The sequence below is a fragment of the Convolutriloba macropyga genome, chromosome 4 (genome assembly GCF_964194025.1).
Source record: "Convolutriloba macropyga chromosome 4, txConMacr16.3, whole genome shotgun sequence".
NCBI classification, from domain to species: Eukaryota; Metazoa; Xenacoelomorpha; order Acoela; family Convolutidae; genus Convolutriloba; species Convolutriloba macropyga.
In genome coordinates this window covers 54,878,230-54,902,882 of record NC_134471.1, presented here as the reverse complement: position 1 = coordinate 54,902,882, position 24,653 = coordinate 54,878,230, and the positions used below count along the sequence as shown (strand labels likewise).

The 24,653-nt window shown below is 35.5% G+C and overlaps 3 protein-coding genes across 4 annotated transcripts in view; all 3 read right to left on the bottom strand.

Moving 5' to 3' along the window:
• LOC142337763 (aldehyde dehydrogenase 1A1-like) overlaps positions 1-10,733 on the bottom strand; it is a 35,801-nt gene extending 25,068 nt beyond the window's left edge. The window contains exons 1-4 of the mRNA XM_075387260.1: positions 10,461-10,733; positions 8,051-8,286; positions 3,876-4,029; positions 574-676 (exon numbers count right to left, since the gene is read on the bottom strand). Coding sequence (XP_075243375.1) covers positions 574-676; positions 3,876-4,029; positions 8,051-8,286; positions 10,461-10,604 — 637 coding nt within the window. The 5' untranslated portion in view covers positions 10,605-10,733. The remainder of the gene's footprint in view (positions 1-573; positions 677-3,875; positions 4,030-8,050; positions 8,287-10,460) is intronic.
• The window catches only part of LOC142337770 (uncharacterized), a 346,563-nt gene that overhangs the window by 266,910 nt on the left and 55,000 nt on the right, over positions 1-24,653 (bottom strand). The gene's annotated exons all lie outside the window — the stretch shown is intronic.
• The window catches only part of LOC142337764 (dynactin subunit 4-like), a 618,078-nt gene that overhangs the window by 538,426 nt on the left and 54,999 nt on the right, over positions 1-24,653 (bottom strand). Inside the window, exon 1 of one of the 2 annotated variants that reach the window (XM_075387262.1) lies at positions 23,750-23,759. The exons of the other annotated variant lie outside the window; for it this stretch is intronic. The gene's annotated coding sequence lies outside the window, so the exon portion shown is untranslated. Of the gene's footprint in view, positions 1-23,749; positions 23,760-24,653 lie in introns of those variants that run through there. 2 annotated transcript variants of the gene reach the window in all.

Below are 24,653 nucleotides of genomic sequence, written 5' to 3'. Positions count from 1 at the left end.
GTGTCGTCTATATTGGAAGCAGTGTGAATTGGCTGGAGGCGTACATCCAGTATTTCCACTGCTACACATGCCTTTCGCAAGAGATATTTAAAACACGGATCTTAGTGGGTATATATTTTTTGCACCTTCCTCCCCCACGGGCGCAGTTGCTATATTTTTACATAATGATTTATTTTTTGACGGGAGAGCATAACGTACCGGAGGGGCACAAACAAAAAAGATCCTAAAAATTTTCTGAAGTATTCAAAAAACGCCTAGCAAGCTCCCCCAATTTTGGTGTCGTTTCTTATTAAGTGAGTCAATCTGTTCGGTTGATCTTGATGTTATGAAGCGCCCAGAAGTAAATAGTGTAATTACGCAATAAATTTCTACGGTTTAAAAGCACGCACGTGCGTTGTGGTGGTGGAAGTGTTAAGCCAAAAATACCCTTGGAGGATCTAAACCTTCCATCCCGCGCCTCAAATATATTTCTTAGTTGAGGTGGGGGGGGGGGTGGTGCTGAACTATAATTCGGAAAAAGGAAATAAGGGAATTAAAGAGACAATTACGATCTCTTCAGTGGATAGCACTGACCAGGTGGAAATCCAGCCTCTATAGCCATATCTCCCATCAGCAGAGTAGTGAGAGGGGTCAACTCAGGTGGCTTCATTACCACTGCATTCCCAGCACACATGCACTAAAATTACCGAAAAGACAGTAACCAGAAATCTAGATTTTAAAATCAAGATGAAACTGCAGTTTAGCCTTGCCAGGGTCGAAGTCTCATTGGATAAGCAGATAATTCGTACCAAAATCCGCCGAATGCGTGAAAATAATGTAAGAAAATGTGCTGAATGTTTGAATGTTTACCTGTATGTGCTGAACGTGCTAAAAACAACGCTTGCTACACATTTCGTACAAAATTCCAACAATTTTTGACATAATTCTCGCATAAATTTCAAAAATATCTACATTTTTGGCACAAATCGTAAGCAAATTCCGCATTTCGAAAAATTAAAATTGACGAATATTCAGTACATAATTTAAATATAACTTCAGCATATTCTCAAAAAACAAATAATCACTGCGCCAGCCCATCCTCGCATATACACTACGGTAGCAAAAAGCTACGTACAGCATGATTTCTACTTTTAAAGCATAATTCGTGATTCATAAGCATGAATTGAGCTAAAGCGTGAAAAAAGGTGTGATATTTAAAAGTTTTGACAGAAATTTCAATCTCACTTTTTTCGCTTAAACAGAAAAGATGGTGAAACAGTTTTGTTATTTCGCCGTTTGCCAAGTTTCTACGCTACGAGATGTCGGATTTTCAAGGTCTAAAATACAGAAGCAACTCAACTTAAAATCAAGATACTTTGCAGCCGATCTGGCAGAATGTTGTTTTTACTGATGAAACAAGGATGCGCATCTCCACTGACGGTATTGTTAAAAGTTTTTCGAAGAAATGAAAAAAGATTTCTTAAAAAAAACACAAAAAATTTTGAGTTCGGAAATACGATCATCACTTATGGGTTGTTATACAATCAGATGGGGGAAATTGCTGTGAAGTGTTCAAACAGGCTAAACGCTGTGGATTATTTGGAAATTTTGAAGAATTAAGAAGAAAAAAACATTTCCTGGACGATATTGTCCGACAAGATAATGCTCTTGTGCGTAAATAGGAGAGATTATCGGCAATTTTTTTTTCAAGAAAACGAGTGGAAGATACTGGAATGGCCAGCATACATTTCACATCTGAATCCTATGGATAATTTAGGGTCAATTTTGAAGCAACGATTACAAAAACTGACTTTTTTTGGGAAGTTATAGAAGAAAAATTGTTCGAAATTTTGAATGAAATTGACGCAGACGTCATGAGAAACCTGCATGAGAACTATACAAACCATTTACTAGACTTTCAAAATATTAACTTTAATGGTGATTTATTAGAGAACAAATTTGAGCTCAAAATAATATATTATTTAATTATTGTATTGCTTTTCAAAAAATCGTCACGTGTTTGTAGCTTTTTGGTATCATAGTGTATGGGATATTAAAGAAATCACCACATTCAGCCCAATGCCTATAGAATTTGTGCACAACTTAAATATCAAACAATATTTTTACTGTTGATTACATCCATAATTTATGCAGTTCATACACTGGCCGACCACCCAGAGCATTGCAGTGCTGAACCAATGTAAATACAGAGAGTGTATATAGACTTTTTTAAATACTTCGACAGATTCTGTTCATGTCACAATCTACATTGATCAGTGTCTTTTTCAGCGTAAAAATGTACCTCAGATTTTATCCTTACTTTGATCTGATCATACTTATTATCTAGCAGTTATCAGCCTAGTTAACATTCTTGTATAACTCTTGTCAACCTAAAACTATTTTGGTTATAACCTTTTTCAATTCCGGTTGTCAGCCTTTAATACACTGTTTCTAACCTGTTTCAGCGCTAATTGTGCATCACACAACAGGCATATTCACACCAGACTACATCAAACCGAAGGCATATTCACATCATACTACATCAAACCACAGGCATATTCACATCATACTACATCACACCACAGGCATGTTCACATCAAACTATATCATACCACAGGCATATTCACATCTCTGGACATCGAGAATACACTTGCTGAGTCACCCGGGATATCGAGAGTACACCTGCTAGGTGTCCTCGTAAACTGTGAACACACCTTCTAAGTGACCCGGGAGATCGTGAATACACCTGCTAAGTGATACGAGAGATCGCGAGTGCAGCTGTTGAGTGACCCAGAAGGTCGAGAACATGAATATTCCGATTATGCGGACGCGCGCTCCATGTTGCACTCGAAACGGAACCCGAACGCACCCCGGACGAACCTCTAACGCACCTAGAACGCATCCTGAACGCATCCCAATCGCTTCGCTCAGAATCCACTATATCTATCAACAGTAGTATGCAGCGTGAATGCAGCTGTTAACTGGTAACCTGTCGTTACTAAGTGCAGGCGTTTTTCACTTTTTCTGACATGCTCATGCAGTGTCATCATTTTCGAAAATTTCACTGTACTGTTGTTTCTATGAAATTACTGAACAGTTTGAATAGTGTTGAATTAGTGCAAGAGGTCTAAAATTTTGTAAAATATTTGGGAGAAGAATGGAACATTGTTTCGGAGACCGGGGTTCCAAAAAGAGCTCGGGTGCTGAATGTTATGTAAGAAGTGTGCGAAGGAAGTTGAAAAGAATTGCGGCCAGTACAGTGAACATAAATAAATGGTTACCTCTAGTCACCGCAATTCTTAAGAAATTCACCTATATCATCGCTGAAAAATGCGGGCGCTTTGCCGTAAAATATATTTATTTCGATTCCAATTCATTGCAAATGTTTTTTATAGTAAAAATTGAACTACTGCTCTAATCAGGCTGTTTACTGAGTTAAATTTAACGAGACATGAGGGATGGAAACTTACCTGGTCGTGTGAATGGGTCGAGTGTCATGGTCGGAACGAAAAATGACCGAATGAAAAATAACTGGGTCAAGGTGTCAGTGATAACAGTAGCTAATTAATTTATGATATGTTGGATCTATAGGAGCGAAGCAGAATAGATCCAATTTGTTATGAATGCCGTTCATTGCTGACAAGAATTGCGGTTAATGCGGTAATTTTTGATTTCACCATTTGAGTCGTGAAAAATAATTCTTTGCGATTCTTACAAAAGCACGACAGAAAAGGAGTCAAACAAATCATATATGACGTGGTAGCATTGCTTTGAATTATATTTAACCGAGCGTGGCTACAAAGAATTTCGTAGTTTTGTATTATATAAGGAACTCTGGTCATAGAGGTTAGGAGATGACATTTTTGTTCACTTACATCAGCTTAAAGCTTTCTCACCTGAGCAAGTTTCACACAACTCATTGCAAAGGGATAATTCCATGGGGTGATTGCACCCACCACCCCAACTGGGTCGTATTTGGTGAAACCCATTTTACCATCCTCCATAGCCAGAGTTCTCCCCTCAATTTTGTCACAGTAGCCGGCGTAATACCTGCACAAAAAGGGATTAGAAGGAAAAGACACACATATACGATGCTAATAAAAATGCAACTGTTGTTAGTCCCAGGAAATGCTAACTTCATCGCATAAAATTATCTTGTAATCGAGTGAAAATGTTTGCTCGATGATAGTAAAATCAATCGTGATTTCGAGCTTAAATCCCTACCTACCTAAACAGGTTTATAAAAACTCGTTAAGTAGTCTACCTGAACAAGTTTTATAAAATTTATTAAGTAATTGATACTTTTAGGTAATTGTTATGCAATTGTTACATAATAAGCAGTACTATTGTTCTTACTAAAACTTGTTAGTTTTATCGTAAGAATCTTTCGACTAGAGAGTAAATATGGACCATCAGGGAAGTGACTTATAGAGGGTAAAACCCTCAATAGAGTCTAACTTGAGGCAAACGTCAGGGAAAACATCAGAAAGGTACTTCAGATCTTTTCAACCATTGCCCCCCCCTTTGGTACCTAGCAGAGAATCGCCACCCTCTTCTGTGCTATACTTTACGACGATATTACTTGGCTTACAGTTTAGATAGCCGAATAATAGTTTAAGCGCAATTGCAGACCACTGTTCATGGCCATGCCTCGCATGCGCTGTGGGATATAATCCGGAAATCGTTGGTCGGTTATTGCGGCGAAGCGCGCCCACCGACCCGCCAGTCGGAAATTCTTTTCGCTTTGTATTCCGGTTCGGCTAGTTGTCATACCATGGCGTATTGTCTTCTAATCAATTTAACATAGTATGTGCATGCGTGGAAAGTTATTAGTCGTCTCTGATTGGTTAATAAATGGCTCGCTTATATTCTATCCAACAATAGCCACCCCCTTTGCAAAAGGGGGGCAATTGTTGAAAAGATCCGGTACTTCTTTGAGAGATAAATTAGGTTTAAAAAAGCAAATGTTGTTGTTAATGAATATAAAAACACAAGCATGTTTGAACGATCAGATATCTTTTTGTGTTCTTCAGTCATGAAACGTTGTAATTTCATAAAGAGTTTTAAGATTTCAAGATCACTGTTTATGACACTTCATAGACAGATCAAGGTGTCGTCTTCTGAATATCTAACTAGGCTAACAGTGAGAGGACTCTGTCGCCCAGAAGATCGTTCAAATAAATTAAACCAAAAGTTTTGAATTGGTGAAGCAAGCGTTAATTTGTTACTCTGCTATTTTCTCTCTCATTTGTTTTGTATGCTGTTGCCAATTACATTGCCTTGAAGCCAGTTTGTTCACAATGGTGCTCGAAATATCAATTCCAATTATATGGACAACAACTGTAGGAAAATTCCTTGAATATCAATGGAAAGGACAAACTTAAGGCAATTTATAGTAGTAATTAAAATAATCATACTAACAATATCCACGGATCACTTCTCAACTGAACTATATCAAAAATTCTCACAGTGGTCTTGAGAATCCCGACTGGTCTTGCAATTACAAACTTCCAAAGTTCAGTCTCAATCTCAATCTCTTCTTTGTTTTTCATACTATCTTTTAAAATTTAGTCCCACTAAACAAATGATTTTTCTCACTTGTGTAAAAATCTCTCTTGTGTCCAAACTTCTGAAGTTCTCCTAAAAATCTCCAAAGTCTGCTGAAAATTCTCTGTGTCACTTCAGTTTATACTGAACCAAAACACTCTTGTCTTAAGCAAACAAACCCTGATTTCTTAAGTAAAACTGCAACTTACACTTGAAACCTGTCATATTCTGTAGCAAGACTTTGTTTGCATTGAAAACAAATCAATAACATTCTATCCTCCGTTATTCAACTGCTATCAACCATTGTTCAGCTTTCTCCTTATCTTAAGTACACGACCTTTGGACTTTTATGTAAACAAACCCAATTTACTTCATCTCATATATGGACTTGATAAGTCAATCAGTGTGTGCTTAGTAAACATTTAACGTTGCTCTGAAAAGTTCTTATTCCTCTATTTCCGCTATAAAATTAACTAGCTGCAATCAATCCCTGTCAAACATCACGTGTTGATTAAATAACTAAACTGAACCCTAAACAAAAGACCAATGGTAATTTTCAATTTTGAAACCACTTCATGCAAGTCCTTGTAATTGTACATGCCGATGAGACCAATTTTCCTAAAATGCTAAAAATTGACCTCTAGTGTTCAGCCAAAAGTCATCTGTCCAAAATGAGGGGTCAAATTGATAAAAACTAATTATTGTCAGGGCAAGTCATTCCATAGTTGCACCTACCCTCAAAATTTCATGGCCTATCTCCCATTAGAACACGAGCAAGGACCGCGCACACTTTTCATCAACCTCCCGGATGACCCCAGTTTTCAGAGTTCAATATTTCGGAAGTAGTGGTCAAAACGTCTTCGAAAGAAAAGTTCTAGTAACTATAGGGTGCAATCAACCTGCCCGCCAAGTTTCGTGAACTACGGATCAGCCGTCGGGAGTCGTTTGCAATTTGAAATTTTTTATGGAATCGCGGGTGACAAAATCCGAAAAATCCGAGCTCGTCAAAACGCACCAGGGTGGGTATGTTTTGTCACTAACTGTCTCAGGTTATCATATTATTACCAATATTACCAAACTCTTTCGACCCCTCAAAAAGGCCAATTTCCGGTTTTTTTTTAATCGGGTTATCCCGAAACACCGACTTCCGGTCACACCCAGAAGTTAAAAATAGCACCAAAAGAAGGCCCTTAAAAGGTTACACTAACCCCTCCAAAAATCATAAGACTGCTACCAAAAATCCAGGAGCAATTCAAATTTAACGTCCCGCAGCATCGGCGTGCGGTAGTTCCTTGAGGATTGATCTAGGGTCAAATCTGACCTCCAAATTGGATTCCTCGCACCCAAATTAGTCTGTCCACGAATTTTCAGTTGAACTTTTAGAGAAATTGTTACTTCAATTTATGTGCTGACTATCTTCCGGCAAGAACAGCCTATTTATCGCAGAATACCCAAAAAGTTATCCTAACCATTTCCATGATGATCTCATACATTACTCTAAACTCGAAATATCCATTGCAACCCTTAATTAGCCTTATATCATACTCAAATTATCAATTTTTCATTCAAATTATCGAAAACCTTCAAATCACCCTACTTCCGGTGTTAATAGCTCGGGTTTGGGGGTGGGATTGGCCCAAAAAGTATACCAGCCTGAGAGGACCATTGGATGTACCTGACATAAAAATTTGAACTTTTATTTACTTCAAATTGAAATTCCAATTCTGTTCAAAGCATCTAGTTCACTTCAAAAGTTCGCTCTTTAGTTTACTTCTAAATTTTAATCACTCATTTCAACCTTGGCCTGATGCACAAATACAACTTTGCTAAGTAAACGAATTATATCGACAGCTCAATATGCTTTTGTTCATTAATTTGTTTGTTTAAGATATATCAATCAACTCGCCTCTCTGGCGCCTTCGAAACAATAACCCTTTAAAAAAATCGCTTATTTCGAACACCTAATTAACTTGTCTAAGTTGACCTAAATTACCTAACTCTCAAAATCTGGTTATGTTATTTTCCTGCGTTCTACACTCCTCCCTCCTAGATTATTATTCTCTCGAATAATTGCAATAATTGCAAGCCGTTCTCCTATGACCCGATTAACTTACTCCTACGTACTTTAACATTAGTTGACAACATAAATAGTATCGCGCAGAGTGTTGTCCTTTAACAAATATTGCATTGTAAACAATGACTCATTAGCAAATCGAGTCGGGCAGAAAAAGACCTGTTAATAAATGTTAATAAAAAGACCTGTTAATAAATGTTCTCAGAAAAAGACCAGCCAATCATTAATCATAGGCAAACTGAGGTTCTAGAAAACAGAGTGTTACCAGTTTAAGTTTAGCCTGCTTTTGCACTTCAAATAATGAATTATTAATTTTGTTTTCAAAAATTTTTGAGCGGGTGAAACAGATTCAGGTAATGCATTGCATTAGTATGTTTAATCAGGCTGTGGAACTTGAAATAAATAAAAAGACTTTTCAACATTAGAAAAATATTGTTTCAGTTTCCAAACCTGAATATATTTGCGCAGTTGAAAATGTCCAAAAGGGCCATCAAAAATGGCTTCCCGTTATCAATGACCTCCACCGTGCCGATCATTGCGCAATCCCGCTCCATGATGTCTGCAAATTTTCCAATAATTTTGCCTCTGTCTGCTGGGTTCATTTTTCGCCAAGGTGAGTTTCTCTTCATAGCTGCTCTGGCGGCTGCAACTGCTTTGTCAACATCTGCTTTGTCACCCTCTTGGACCTGTAAATATATTAGCAATCTTAGAATTTCTCCCCTTGAAGGCTTGCACTGTCAACTATCAAAAAAGTTAGATACAATATGGCTCTCAGATTTTTCACATCAAGATAAGTCTCTTACTCTTCTCTGTGTAATTTGAAAACTGAATTTTTAAAAAATTATTTTAGGGGCGTTTCGCTTCTGTGTGATTATACCAATCTAATATGTATAGTTGATTAGATGTATAATAGTGCGCTTCCAAACCCACGTGAACAAGTTCCTTGTTAGACTAAGATGTGCTGGAATTCTTGTATATAACGATGATAGAAAAAAAATAGTTATGCAACTTCTGAACTATAAACAATAGGGTGATCATACAGATTGGCGCGATCTTAATAGAGACTGTTTTGTTAGCATGTTTTTGTTTGCATATGTTGCTGTGGCAGTGGAAACATTGGGGCTTTCTCATCATTAAAAACTTATTAAGGGAGGCCTAAAATTAATCAGCTTCAAATATTTGTGTCTCTTCTCTGTAGAACTTCTCTGATGCAGACCTTTTGAACCCTGGAAAAAATAGTCCCCTGAAATAATACCGAGACTTCAGAAATTCTAATCCGATTGATTGGAAAGTTTGAAAATAGAACATTACTCTTAATATTGACTCAGAAGAATTAATCTACGGCTAACTAAAAATTAAACTAAGGTAAACATAAGTACGCAAGGTGAACATTCAAATTAGTGCCTAGACAAAATAGTTTAAAAACCAAAAAAGCGGTCTCAGACAAAACAGCAGTTGTTTTGAATAACAATGCGCTCCATAGATATATCAAACAGTAAAGTGCAGCTTTGACATTAAAAGAGTGCTTTGAAGTCGGAAAGCCAAAACCCCGTAACAGTAGATGTTAATGCTCTAGACGAATTTTCGGAGGTCGGTGTCGGTGCTTGAAAGGTGAGTGGACTGAAAAATTTTCCGAAAAAAATAATATAGCCAGAATGTTACGAAAGTGCTAAAAATACCAGAACTCAGCCACGGGTTATTGTGTTAGAAAAAAAGGAAAAGCAAATATATTTTCAACAATAAAAAAGTGTTGAATTACGCAAAATATTGGTAATATGGGGCAAAATATTACAATAACTTAATCAATACATATTGAAATCTAGAGTAGAAGAATTCACATTGAAATTGGTTGGTTTCATTCTACTGATGTCTCATCAAATTTTGCTTGACGTGTATTCTTGTGGTTGCTAATCTGTCTTCCAAGGCTGGGATGATTTTTCTCTGCTCATTATCTACAAAATTTGGTAAATGGCAATTATCTCTGATAACTCTGATTTGTTCACGGCGTATTCTGGCTCTATCTTTGCTTTTCGTAATACAACAGCGTTAAGAAGGCGCGCCATTGGTGAGTTGGTGGTGTCTAATGTAGTCTTAGGTTTCAAAAGCAAGCAATTCTTATAATTTTTGTCTGACTGGGCCCTCTGATAATATAATTTTGCGTCTGTATTGTGAGGGAAAACATCTTGAGGTACTCTGTTTTAGGATTGTCTCCTATATAAAAACCTGTCACTGTGCTTAACAACTAGTTTTGCTTCAATTCTCAATACGTTGATATATTGTTTTAGCTGTGGTTTTTAGATTAATTTTGTTTATTAATGCGCTGGGTCACTATTTTTAAACGTTTGAAACCATTTTTTTTCTGGGACTGTTTTTCTGTTCTTTGGAATCTTTTTTCTGATATTTACGTTTTTTCGCACTTGAAATAGCTAATTCCCTCAAACTGGCAAAGATAAATGACTTTCCTCAAACCTAGTTATGAACACATTTTTATCATAAAAATGAAGTGTACTTACAACTAGGAGCAATTTTGCACTCAAAGGGGATTCAACGTGTCATCTTGACGGAATTGGAAAAATTTGACAAGTGGGGGGGGGGGGGGCTCGTGTTCACTAGAGGTTGCCAATAATGACTTTGTTATGGCAGCATCAAAATTTTACCCAGTCAATGAGATAATTCAAATCTATCACTGTATTATTGGATTGATAGATGTTACAGAGAGTACTGAAAGTTATTAGGCTAGTTGTTTTGCATCAAATAAAATTTTCAAGACTACAATTTGCTCATTTCTTTGGTTTCACACATTCTCGACTATAAAAATTGTAGGATGCCTTTCAAAGACTTATTCCGCACAGATACTTACCATGCATATTGTTTCCTCTGTTGCTGGGTTGACAGACTCAAATGTCTTTCCACTAACACAGTCGACATATTCGTTGTTAATAAACAACTGTGTCCTTTTGATTTCTGGGTTTCTGATTGGCTTAATAGCAAGTAGTGCTTCCATTTTTTGATAACCTGGTGCAGTTTTGCAGTTTGTGAAACAGTGAGGTTGTTTTCGATGTAGAACGGATAGGCGTAACGAACTATTTGGTGAAAATGTAGCTTCTATGAAGAGTAAAGCGTTTGTGCAAATTTGTAAGCAACACTGTTCAAAGCATAAGTCAAGACAAATTATTTAGATGCTCATAATCTGACCTCGAACTTTCACCAACTCTTTTGCAGGTCCTTTTATTTATCGAACTATTGTGAACTTAGTTTATATCGTTAAACTACACATGTTGAGCTAAACGACAAAAAATATTATAAGACGAGGCATTACAACGTCAGCACGCCATTTAACCATTTCAGACAGATACTTATGACCGATACCTGATAAAGCTCACCTCTTTAAAATTACGATCAAATGTGATACAGATGAACTCTCGGCGTTTTCTCATCACATTAGAAAATTTTTTCTGTTGATATATAACTTTGATCTCAGCATTCAATGGAGTGTACTGAAAATTCTACCGAAGAAAAAAGGATATATTTCATGAATGTATTTGGAACTTAATTTCTGAAACCATCTTTTGAATCGCTGAATTATTTATTCTTTGTCAGCGGCGGCCTAGCTATACCCGTGTGAAATTCTACTATATGTTAGTTAACTCCTAGAGAAATTTTGACAGCGCCATTTCTTCGATTTCTCAGGCCTTTGTTTATAACTTTTTACACTTCGGAGCTTGCTCACAGGTTCTTTTGACAGTTTTTCGTCTTGGTCTCAGCAATTAAAAATGCCGCGCAGCAAATTTTTTTTATAAACGAGTCAACTCAGCTGTAGCTATCGTTATCTCTCTTCTGAGAGTAGCAATTAACTTAGAGCAGGACATTTGATGTTAAATATTTACACGAGATGAAGTAAGAGCTTTGTATAATTTTTAATCATAATCACGTTGAAACGTGATCTGAGGCCAAGCTGAAGGAAGAATCGAGGTGTCGTTATGACTTTAGCACAAGTAAACACTGTGTTCATGCAATCTTGGCTCCGATCTAAAAAATCTTGCGCTGGCAGCAATTTTTTAATCGTTAAGTTGTTAAATCGCAGCTCAAGAGGCTTTAATGACTTATGGCCATGACGGAATGTACAAATATGTTTCAGCATGACATGAGGGGCAAGACATCCTGACCCTCATAGCTAAATAGTGCAACTACTTGAAAATAAGTTGATTCCAGTAATCACTTTTCTGGATAAAAAAATTTGGGAATTTTTAACTTTTGCAACCCTGGCCAAAGTTCCATACTTAATTGTCAAAACTTTGTATATGGATGTGTCATGGTTTCCCAAGTAAAGTTATTTAAGTTCCTATTGGCTGACCTGTTTCATATTTAACAGCTACTTTCTTAAAATTGCTTTTGCAGATCACCTGTTATATAATTCCGTGTCCCTGCTGTTGAAAAAACATCCTTATAATATTTAGATGCTACGATTGCCTCAATTCATTCCCTTAATAATCAGGCTCGAGTTAATTTTTAAATTTTGTTTCTATAATTGAGCAATCCCAGGTGGCATAATCTTGATATACGTAGCATAAGCTCGGTGGCCTGAATTCGAAGCAAGTACGATACGCAAACCATAATGGAAAGAAAACATCAATGGGAATTTAAGCCTTCCTGGCCCTCCACTGGCACTCCTCTTACTGCCAAGTCCTGATTTAGTGGATTGGCCGAGCGGACCATATTATGAAAAGAACAATAGATGGAACAATAGATGGATCTACTGGAATCCGCTTTTGTACTACTGACCTATTCTGGCGCTCATAACTAAATTGGACTACGTACATGAAAAGTTGATGACAGCAATCACTTCCGTTGATTTTCAATCGGGAAATTGTTACCTTTTTCAACGCTAAAAGTTTTGTTTTCAATGACATTTGTGACCAAACAATTGTTCGTTTTTCATTGATATTGATTTGGATACATTTATAATATGTAGGAAAAAACCAAAAGATGGATCCTCAACATTGAACGAGAATGAGAATTTTTTGACGCTCAGATTAAAACCAAATGGCAAGATTGGTGACAAAATGTGCCGATAACAATTTTATCAGTAGAGAGACCATTTGAATCAATGGGATCAAAGAACAACATCTCTACGACAACTCAGTGTCGACGATATTTGATAAAAACAAATCAATTAACGAACCTTATCGAAATAAATAGAATATAGATTTCACAGAGAGGGTTTTTTTCAGTTAATTAAAAATAAAGCTTCAAATCACTTGTTTCCAAAGGGTGTCAACTTATAAACAGATTGAAATAAGGGCGCCCACATAAGTGGAAACAAGTGATTTGAAGCTTTATTTTTAATTAACTGAAAAACCCTCGCTGCAAAATTTATATTCTATACCGATAAGATTCGTTAATTGTGAAAATATTAGTTCTGTCTGAACCGTGCATCAATTCAGTTTATGATTCTTGCGTTTACTAGTTTGTATTGCGGTTTCATCAACATTGTTTCGGTTAGCTTGTAAAGCAATATAGATTAAACCCTCTATTTTGATTGTTCTTACCTGTTTTGGTACTCTCCTATGCAGTGCAATTTCAACGAGGTAGCCTTTCAAAGTTCTCTTTGATCAGCCTTTTCTAATTTTTCCCTTTAGGTGGGATTGTTGTATAAATTTTCATCGTCAGTCAAAATTCTATCCTCTGCAGTGTAGGATTACGAGAGCCGTTACAAATGAACGGATAATTAATCCCGCATTAGAGCGAACGCATTTAGGCGTTAATTAACCATTCTTTCACAACGCGCTAAACAAATTAACGCTCGTTAAGACTACAAGTACACAAGTATATAAACAACTCAGTTCGACTTATTTAAATAACACAACTTTAGGCCTGGATCTCCTCGCTTATATCCAGGATAGAAAATGTACGTTGTTGAGCGTAGGTGGCCTGTAAAGACACACTTACTTTTAATTTAAATTACTTCTGCTTTTGACAGTTGCAATGCAGACCTTTTCCCCCAAGTTCAGTAAAGATGAAGCAGATTGCTTCAGAAGAAAAACAAAAAAAGGGGAAAAGAGTCTCATAAAAAGCTCCCAGGAAAACCATAATTGTTGCGGTTTTAGAAGAGGGGGAAAACAGAAAACAGGCGCCTACGAGATCAATAATTGATGCTCTCAGCTTTTTAGATTTTATTATTTTTTGGAGTTTCAATAATAATACTATGAGATAAAAAAGAGTTAATTTTCTTGCCTTCTCGGCCAATAGGAAAATTAAGAAGCACCTCACTATGAACGTGAGTTTTTGATTCGTTCCCTATTGGCCCAAACTGAGCTGAGAGGAATTTATTGTTTCCCTCAGCGAAGTGGGACGGAAAAAAATTAGAGAGACAGAAACTACAACCAGAAATCACCAGCAGACAACTGCTTCCATTTTTTGATAACTAACTCTAAATTCAAAAAAGAGATTGCATATAACTTCCAACTAGAAAATATTCAACTAAAAAAACAACCTAACCAACAATTCCTTCATTAAATTTGATAAGTTTTTTTGTCTGAATTGAACTACCACCCGACTAACCAGAAGAACTGATTGATCGCTAAGCAGCTCACCTCGATATCACAACGACGCAAGTGGTAATTAGTAAGCTGTAATTTTATAATTACTCTTTGATAAATTAAAGACTTTCAGTCCCCCAACAATATTAAATTGAGGTTTATAGCACAGAGAGGTCTTAGGCATATATCTTTGCCTTCGATTTGTTATATCTTTCGTCAAGTTGGACTGGCATACATAAAGAGATCTCGTATCGTGTGATCTGTAGCAGCCCAGCCTAATTTGATAACTGGTGCGCCCAGAGTTAAGAATCACGCCTGAATTTTTATTTTTTTGTTTGATCGGATTAAAATAGTAAAATAACAACTACCAAAGAAGTGAAAGCACACTGATAGACAAACAAATAGAGTAATTTATATCAAATTTACAGCCAAAATACAGTAAATTCACAATAAAATAGTGACAGGCAACTGATGCTTTGCTCTTGTAAAATTGTTCTGACTCGGGTGGGGGTAATCTATGTCCAATTTTTAGTTTTATTATAAAACAATTGAAGTACTTTCACACTTTATAGTCAAAAATTAACCAAAACTCACCCCCGCAAAACCTATTTAGCCTAATTTTCACCCAATTTTCATCCCCCCAAAACCGGTTAAATCTAATTTTTACCCAATTTTCACCAAATTTAAGGTTGAATTTTAGTATTTGCACTTTGAATAATCAAAATTTATACAGAATTCATCCCCCCGAAACCTGTTTAGTCTATTTCTGACCCGTTTTTAGCCAAATTAGCGGTTAAATATTAGAATTTTCACCCCAAATAACCAAAAATTATTCAAATTCCGTCCCCCCAACACCTAGTTAGCCTTAATTTTAACCAATTTTCACCAAATTCACAATGAATTTTAGAATTTTTAAACTAAATAGCCAAATTTTAACCAAATTTCATCCCCCCAAATTATATTTAGAGTGATATATGTCTAATTTTAACTGAATTTTTGGCCAAAATATAGCATTTCAAAAGCACTAACTTAAATTTAACTAGAATTCATCCCCCCAATGCGTGTTTAGTGTAATTTATTCCTAATTTTCTACAAATTTAAGCACACGTTGTTGCATTTTCACATTAACTATACCAATTTGGTTAAATATAAGCCTTCTTCAGTTAATTATTCACACCGTTTTATCAATTTTTGACGCGGGTGGGGTAATACTAATCAAATTTCAAACAGTTAAACATCATTTTGTCCTAATTTCTCAATTGTTTAACACATTTTAACAAAATTAACGTCATGTTTATCCTAATTTAACAGAAACAAATCAGATTTAAGCCATAAAACCATTATTATCCAATTTTAATCAATTTTACACAAGATTTAGCCAATTCAGCGTCATTTTTGCATTATATTAGTAAATACTAACCAAATCTCGACCATATAAACCTCAATTTGGCCCTAATAACCAGAGAAATTACCAATTTTAAACTAAATTTTATCCCCCCAACATAAATTTATAGCCTGAAAACTGCATAAATTGATGAGATTTTCACCATCTTAGCCTGTTTCACAAGTACAATTTGACCAATAGAGGTTTTAAACAGTGCATGGACCAAATTGGAATAGTTATTGTAGAACATTTTAATCAAACAGCAATAGAAAACACTAGAAGTGCTAAAATAACATATTTATTACTGACGGAATTACCTTTGTTGCTATTTTCTACGTGTTTGAGCATAACTCCCCCGCTAATTTTCATATAACTTATGCACCTGAGAACCCTAATTTTCAAAATTTACTAACTTTGTTAAAAACTAAAAAAAGTGTGATCGTGATTCCTGCAGAAAATTTAGCCAATAATTAATACAAAACTTTAATGAACTTTTGGTTGCTCTAAGAAATCAAAACAGTATGATAGAATTAGCATAAACATCATCATCTTGCGTGTGGATGAGCTATCAAAATATAACTTCCCGTTTGGTTCACAAATATTTAAAAGTCATTAAACCCAGGTACATCAACGTTTCTCCTGACGATCCCAGTTTACCAAATAGAGTTAAACTACTTATAAAAACAGAATTAGTCACAAAAATCACATTTTCAAAAATAAACAGATTTAATCAATATTGAGTTGAATTTAAACACTCTGAAAATACTTATCCTTGGTCATTAAATTTTGCCGTTGAGCAAACTGATATTTACTCTTGGTTTGAAATCTTTAGCACTGATAACGGCAACAACTTTGAATTTAAAATACAATCATTAAACGGTCCTAAACAAATAAAATTCATAACACAAAACAATTAGTTCAATTTTCTACTTTAGTATTAGTGTTTTATTACTTAATTGTTATAATAAAAATAATTTCTACACTAATTACCCAAAGTAATAGTACTTTCTTAAAAAAAATTGTTTTCATATACTAAAACAAAACATGGCAGGAACGTTGTTGCGTACCCTGACATAGCGTTAGAGATTTTTACAGGTTTAACTCCATCTGAAGATGCCCAGAAATTCTTCAGTTTAATACAAGGAAAATCCAATTCTCGCTAGGAACAAGAGATCCTGCGGATGCTGGCTTGCAAGCAGCATACGACGATAGACAAAAAGCGTTATTCGGTTCGGTTTTACGTGGGCCAGCAGCCCAATGGTTTGAAACCTTAGCTCCAGCCTTAGCATGGAACGATGTTACAAGTCAGTTCATTACTCGTTTCACTGATGCGAGGGATAAGTACAGAAAAAGGATTGAAGTAGAGAGTATTAAAAGACAGCCAGAGAGTTGATAAAATTTATACTCACCGAGTAACAAAGGAAGTTGAAAAATGTTGGCCAGATCCTGATTTTAACAACGACCAGCGTACCGCTAAGTGTATGGAGTACTTTGTAAGAGGACTAACACCTCCCGCACTCAAACAAAAGGCACTTCAGTTGTTAATAGAAGATCCAACTACAACATGGCAACAATTAAAGAACCATGTAGCAGCTAAGGACTTAAGCTTTTCCGTTAGCAGCGAATTCACGGGTACCGCCTCAAGTAGTATCGACAATAAAATAGAAATTGATGGGTTGAAGAACCAACCCACAGAAATTGCAAATCTCATGAAAGATCAAAAAATAAAAGCTACCTACAACAATAACAATTCTAGATTTAAACAAAACCAGACTGGATTTTGAAAGTTTTGCAAACGTTCAGGTCACACAATAGCATAATGCTTTAAGTACAAAGACTTTAAAAACGAAAATCGGAATCCGCCTCAACATCGAGAAAAGTTCACAGAAAATTATAAACGTTGTCGGAGCCATTCACCAGGTCAACAAAACTACAGATCAAACAATTATGACAATCAAAACTCTAGGGACCGACACAGAAATAATTATAACCAATATCGATCAAATTACAAAACAACTCTAGGTCTGAATACCGACATCGATCCCCGTACCCATCAAACTCTTCAACCAATTATCGATCATCATCCAACGATGGCCGATCACAAGAACGACAAAGTAACTACAGAAACAACTCTTACAGAGATAGTAACAGGCAAAATAGTAGGGATAAACAGAGAAACGCTCCCCCAAGATCAGATAACCGATATCGTGATAGAAGTAGAGACCAGGATCATGATAGGACACCTACTAGACAAAGCAATGCTAATCATTCAAGAGATAGCAGTGATGGGCGAAGCCCTCGAGTCCATTTTAACAGCGAAACTCCCGGAGGCTATTATAATGAGGAAAACTACAACGACGAGTATTTAAACTAGACAGGTCTCCGTTCACAAACACTACTAATAGCAAAGCAATTTATTCACATATTTATATTAATTTATATCAATCCCTTCGAGACAAAAGTAAAATTAAAGGTTTAGAAACACAGTTTTTATTGGACACAGGAGCATCAAGCTCTATGATAATTACCACACTTACATTGAATTGAGCAAAACACAACACATTGAGATGAAGGCTTCAAAAAATCATACTTTAGCGGTTAGTGGTGAGAAACTAAAACCGCTAGGTCAAATAACTTTTAAAACTTCTTTCGACATTGCAGGAAAGTATCAAGTGGAAGTTACCGCATGGGTTTCAGCCAAAGACGGTTGCAAACCGAACTTGTTGGGAATGGACTTCTTTGAATCCAATGTAAAATCCATTGACATAAGCACTCCAAAAATTGATTTAAAAACTTACCCTGAAGTAGCTTTCAAACTATTTAGGTACCAAACCAAAAGCTATCCGTATGTTAGTTTCTACAAAATTGTAACTCTTTATCAGCAGCTACCATTAGCACCAAAATCAACTCGCGTAATATCAATTAGACCACCAAACAATTTTTTCAGAAAAGGAACCTCCTTTGTAATTGGAGGTGAACTGCAAGCTCAAGGTATTTATACTTACAAAGTTCAATGTTTTAGAAAAGAAAAAGAACTACTAATAAAGCTAAACAATCCTCAAAACACCAAGGTTGTCATTCAAAAGTGTCCTGTTGGGCTTACTTTGGAAGTCATTGAAATTAAACAAGACACAGAATATTCTGTAATTGACAACGTTGCATTCATAAACCACCTAATGAACACTGACATTAATTGAGATCAAATATCCCATGTTAGTGAAAAACAAGGTCCAAAAATTTCAAAAATTCAAAATCTTTTTGAAACCAACGAAACCCCTGAAAAACAAAAGAAAACAGAAAAGCGCAAAAAGACAGCAAGTTTTTACCAACAACTACGAATTGGAAAAAGACTTTAGCGAAGACCTTAAGGATCTTAAGCCACAATTAAAAACAACTGATGAGAACATCGGACCCGTTGAGCTTCCCAAAGAAACTTTAACAGATTTGACAAAACCGATCAAACGTTTCTCAAAAAATTTGATTTCTGTCAAGCTGACATCAATGACAAAAACTTAGACAAATTATTGAAATGTCTGACTAAAAATAAGGACGTCTATTCTCAAAACAAATACGATGTTGGAAAGATAAAGCAAAAATTTCATGTCAAACTTTTACCAAATTCAACTTTAACAAAACAGAGACCTTCCAAAGTACCATTACGTTATCAAGAAAAACTAGAAAATTTTTTGGAACAACTGTGTAAAACAGGTATAATTCGGGAAATGGGTAATGATAAAGAAATTGGTTGAGCATTTATTAATCCAATCATAATCCAACCCAAGGGGAACACAGTGAAACTGGTTATAGACGCCCGATATTTGAATTCAATAACAGATCTTAGCCGATATTCATGGCCACTCGAGCCAATCGGAAGCCTATTAACTAGAATTAAAGGTAATTTCTTCACAACCAGTGAACTTTGTTCAGCTTATAACCAAGTGCCCCTAACTGGGAAAACCATACAGCTGGTAAGTTTTGTAATTGGTCCAAAGCAATACACATTTGAACGGGGATTTCATGGACTATGTGGTCTACCCAAATTCTTCAGCCGCATAATGACTATTCACTTTGCACCATTAATCAGAAAAAAAACAAGTTGTAACCTACATTGATGACACCATCATGCAAGCACAAGATGAAACAGAAATATTTGAAATCATAGACAAGTACCATGAACTCTTAAGGAAATCAGGGTTAAAAGCTCAAACTGAAAAAACTAAATTTTTCCTTAGAAAAGTACAGTTCTTAGGACACGTAGTACGTAAAGATGGAATACAGCCAGTCAAGAAGCGAGTAGCAATTTATATGCACTCAAGTTGCCTGAAAAACAAACGTGATGTCATGAGAGTTCTAGGTTCCTTAGGAAAAATTTACACGTTGACTGCAAACCATTCTATGACCTAACCCGCACAGAAACTAAGTTTATCTGGACAACAGAACACGAAAAACTGTTTAATGACATTAAAGACAGGATTAGCGAAGATACTATCTTACCAATACCTGATACTAAACATCCTTTCCACGTGCATGTAGACGCTTCTTCTATAGGAGTAGGCTCAATTCTCGTCCTGGAATTTCCAGAAGGGAAACGGATAGTGTCTTTTAACTCTAGAATTTACACTAAAGAGGAAAAAAATGAGCACCACAGCTTGCGAAATTTGCGATGTAATATCTACATTACAAACGTAAGAGCATTACTTAATTGGTTCTCCCCATCCTGTATACGTTTACACAGACTATAATCCTTAAACGTATCTATGGGGTAGAAGAAGAAAACTCTCTCACAGGTTTTTCAGATACCAGTTAGTAATTTCTCAATTCCAAAACTAACTTGAAATTATCTGGACCGAAGGAAAAAACTTTGCGTTTCCCGACATCCTTGTCGTAATGTAAAAATTAAAGACTTTGACAAATATCAAATTAAACACAAAAAGATACCAAAAGACATTAGTTTTTACGACGAGCATGGTAACGAGGAAAATTACTTCATTTTGCGTGATATTGAAAAGGGACCAGCAGATGATTTTTTTTTCCAATCTTAAAACAAAGCATAAAAAGTATCGACAAATTTATTTTCAAACACGACAAAATGGTAAAGCAAAAATACGACAACCATCAAAACAGACTCTGTTCAATAAATAATACTTCGGAAGATTTCTCGTATGTTTCATCAATTAACCACTACAGACGTCACCGCGAACATAAAATAACCCCTGTATCAGAACCGGAGGAGGACGAAACGTCTGACCACTATACAGAAACCCTTTTTCACCAGGAAGAGGAGACGTCGGAACAATATTTCGACCCAACTTCGGAGTTTGAGCTGTTCAATGAGAACGAGCTGCCGGATTTAAATTTCGATGGACTCTACATCGATCAGAATAATATAACTGACTCGGAAAATAGGTTCCCATTAGAATACGATAAAGTTTTTCTCATGAAAAATAGTACATGTATAGATAAAACCGAATTAGCTAAAGAATTTCCAGAAAACACAAAAATTAAAGATGCAAGGAAAATCATCGATAAACTTACAGCCTTCTCTAAATAAGTTGATCTAAATACTTCAGTAATTTGTCAGGAACAATTAAAAGACCCAGTGTTACAACAAATTTGGCAATTAAGGATTAACAATACCATAGATGAAAAGAAAATTGAATTCCGACAATCTACAGCCATAATGTCGTACATTAATAATTTTGTAAAGTTGAGTTTTGTAGGGAACATCTTATGTATTCAACAACAAACAGACCAACCAGATATTGAATATTTAAAAATTTGTGTACCTTTCTCATTGTTCTTTAAAGCATTTCAGTTAGCTCATTGTGAATTGTCAGGCCATGTGGGATTCGATAAAACACTTGCTAACGTAAAAAGATTTTTTTATTGGCCTGGAATGTATAAATGGTATGAAAACTTGATTGCTGATTGTCTTGATTGCCAAAAAAATAAACAAAAACGGAGAGACATCCACAAAGCATCTCTCGAAAAATGGACTGATTCAGTCCATTCCCCTTTCATACGGTCCACATTGATCACAAGGGGTCTTTAAATCTTCCATCGAACGGTAAACATCATTGCCTAGTTATTGTCGATTCATTCTCCCGTTTCATTCAGGTATACCCTGTACGTTCCACAGATGCTGTGGATACCAAAAACGCTTTAAAAAATTTATTTTGTCTTTTGAAATACCACAAAAACTTGTGTATGATAAGAGTTCGGCATTCATGAACAAAGATTTTACAAGTTATATTCATGAACTAAGCATAACACCTGCCCTGACGATCCCAGACTATTCAAAAAGTTTATACCTACATTACTCGATTTTTTATTAACGGCCCTCATGATTATTGCAGCAGCCTTTTCTTTCGTTTTAACCGTTTTACTCGTAGTTGTAAGCATTCCTTTCAATTTTTTGATGTTAATAGTTTTATTAGTAATAGACCAAACAATAAAATCCCAAACAGACCAAACAATAGACCAAACAGACCAAACAAATAGACCAAACAGACCAAACAATAGACCAAACAGAATTTATTTTGTCTTTTGAAATACCACAAAAACTTGTGTATGATAAGAGTTCGGCATTCATGAACAAAGATTTTACAAGTTATATTCATGAACTAAGCATAACACCTGCCCTGACGATCCCAGACTATTCAAAATGTTTATACCTACATTACTCGATTTTTTATTAATGGCCCTCAAGATTATTGCAGCAGCCTTTTCTTTCGTTTTAACCGTTTTACTCGCAGTTGTAAGTATTCCTTTTAATTTTTTGATGTTAATAGTTATATTAGTAATAGACCAAACAATAAAATCCCAAAGTACTCAACAACCAACTCCTCCAACCGTACCAGTTTAAACATAATCCACTCCAGTGACTTTCGTTCAAAAATGAATACTATTGACAAAGAAACCAATACTGAAGAATACAAACCGGTTTCATTATTTTGCCTGTGCTGCAAACGAGAAACGATTGTTTTCAAAAAATTACATGAAAACTTCCCAAACAAACTACCCCACGTGAAATGTCTGCTTTGTTATCAATATGTTATAAAAGATATGGATAATGATTTTTGCCCTAAACGCTCTAAATTTAATGTTATCTTTCCAATCTTTAACTGGTTTCAATGTGATATTTGCAAACAATGAAGCTTCCAATATTATAATTCAAAAATGTTTCATCACAGTGATCATAAGCCCGTCAACTTTTGTAAAATTTGCGTAAAAGATTATAATTTATGCCCTTTTTGCAAAAAAAATCATCTAATTTAAGATGCATCCAAAAACTTCCAAAATTTTAACTCCTTTCCTGTTTTTACTTTTAATCCACTCGATATCCCTAGTTCAATTCAGATTTTACCAGGAACAAGTCACCTCCTTCACCCTACTTCTACACTACGCATTAATATGACAAAATTCACCTCATAATATTGTTTATTCTTTTAATTGTTCTGCTGATCGCATTGGCAATATCATTTTTTATTAACTATTATTTCCTTTCTGCAATTGGCCAAATTTTTTCCAGATACGGAAGATGACCAATCTAGATTTCACAACAAAAATATTTATCCTAATCTTAATTACCTTGCTTTCCATATCGTTCCTCATTAATCTCATCCTACTTCAGTTTCTCAAAGGTTTTCCTATTTTTGTCTAAGAAAAATAAAAAAAATAATCACTCAATGGGTCTCTCACACCCCCTGTTTGACAGTTTTCGTTGGCTCTATCCCAATGGGGACATTATTTGTCCAATATGTTTGTGCAAAACCATTATTGTAGAAAAACTGCACAAATAACTCCCCAAAGAAAATCCTCACAATGTAAGTATTCCTTGCAGAAATGCCCTTTTTAAAAGATACCCAAACCCTAAATGTGCCATCTGTTTTCGACCTTGTCTTCCCGTCCTGACCGCATCCTACTTCCGGTGCAATTTATGAAAAGAAATGAAAACAGAATTAGGAGTAACAAAAAACCCACATTCTTCACAACATGAGGATCATCGATTCTGTTGAGTATGTACAAATAAGCAGACAAAATGTCCCATTTGCAAAAATTATTTAGACGATGTTGTCTAATAAACCAAAAACAACTCGAGTCCAAACGATCTTTTTTCACCTTTTTCACTATTTCCTCGGGAAGGGGTGACCTCAGCTTTCTTAAGCTTGCCCTCCTTAGCTTTTGAATCTACATAATTTGGAATGTCTAGCCAAAATTTCATCCATTTAATAAGATCCTTTATGGCTATTTCCATTACCATCCTAATCTTATCCGCCATATTTCAAATTCTGCTTCCCTTCCTTGGAGAAAGAATAAAATTTATCTTATGGGCTTATATTTACTGTGGAAAACTAGCACAATAATTGAAATTTTCAGCTCAGCAAGGTTGTCTCCCCAGCTGCACGGGTCGTTGCAGCCGTGTTAGTGTGACACACGCCCCAAGACTCACACTTCCTGGCAGCGGAGAAAGATGTACTTGTACCAGGGCTGCCCGCCTGGAATAATCATGAAAACTTTTTTTATTATTCCTCTCTTCTTCATTAAATAAACTTTGCAGTTAGCAAAACAAAAAAAACTTTTGTACCAAACTTTAATAACAAATGCATTTAGCATTAAAATTTTAAATGAAGCAGTTAGCAACAAAACCGTACAAAAACATTTTACAATATAAAACTTTTTTATATTAGCAATACATTTGCAAACATGAAAAAAAGCCATAATGTGTGATATTGATGACACAGGCTAACCAAAATCAAAATAATTTAGATCATTAACAAAAAAAAAATTATTTTGTTTTTTGAAATACCACAAAAACTTGTGTATGATAAGAGTTCGGCATTCACGAACAAAGATTTTACAAGTTATATTCATGAACTAAGCATAACACCTGCCCTGACGATCCCAGACTATTCAAAATGTTTATACCTACATTACTCGATTTTTTATTAATGGCCCTCATGATTATTGCAGCAGCCTTTTCTTTCGTTTTAACCGTTTTACTCGCAGTTGTAAGTATTCCTTTTAATTTTTTGATGTTAATAGTTATATTAGTAATAGACCAAACAATAAAATCCCAAAGTACTCAACAACCAACTCCTCCAACCGTACCAGTTTAAACATAATCCCC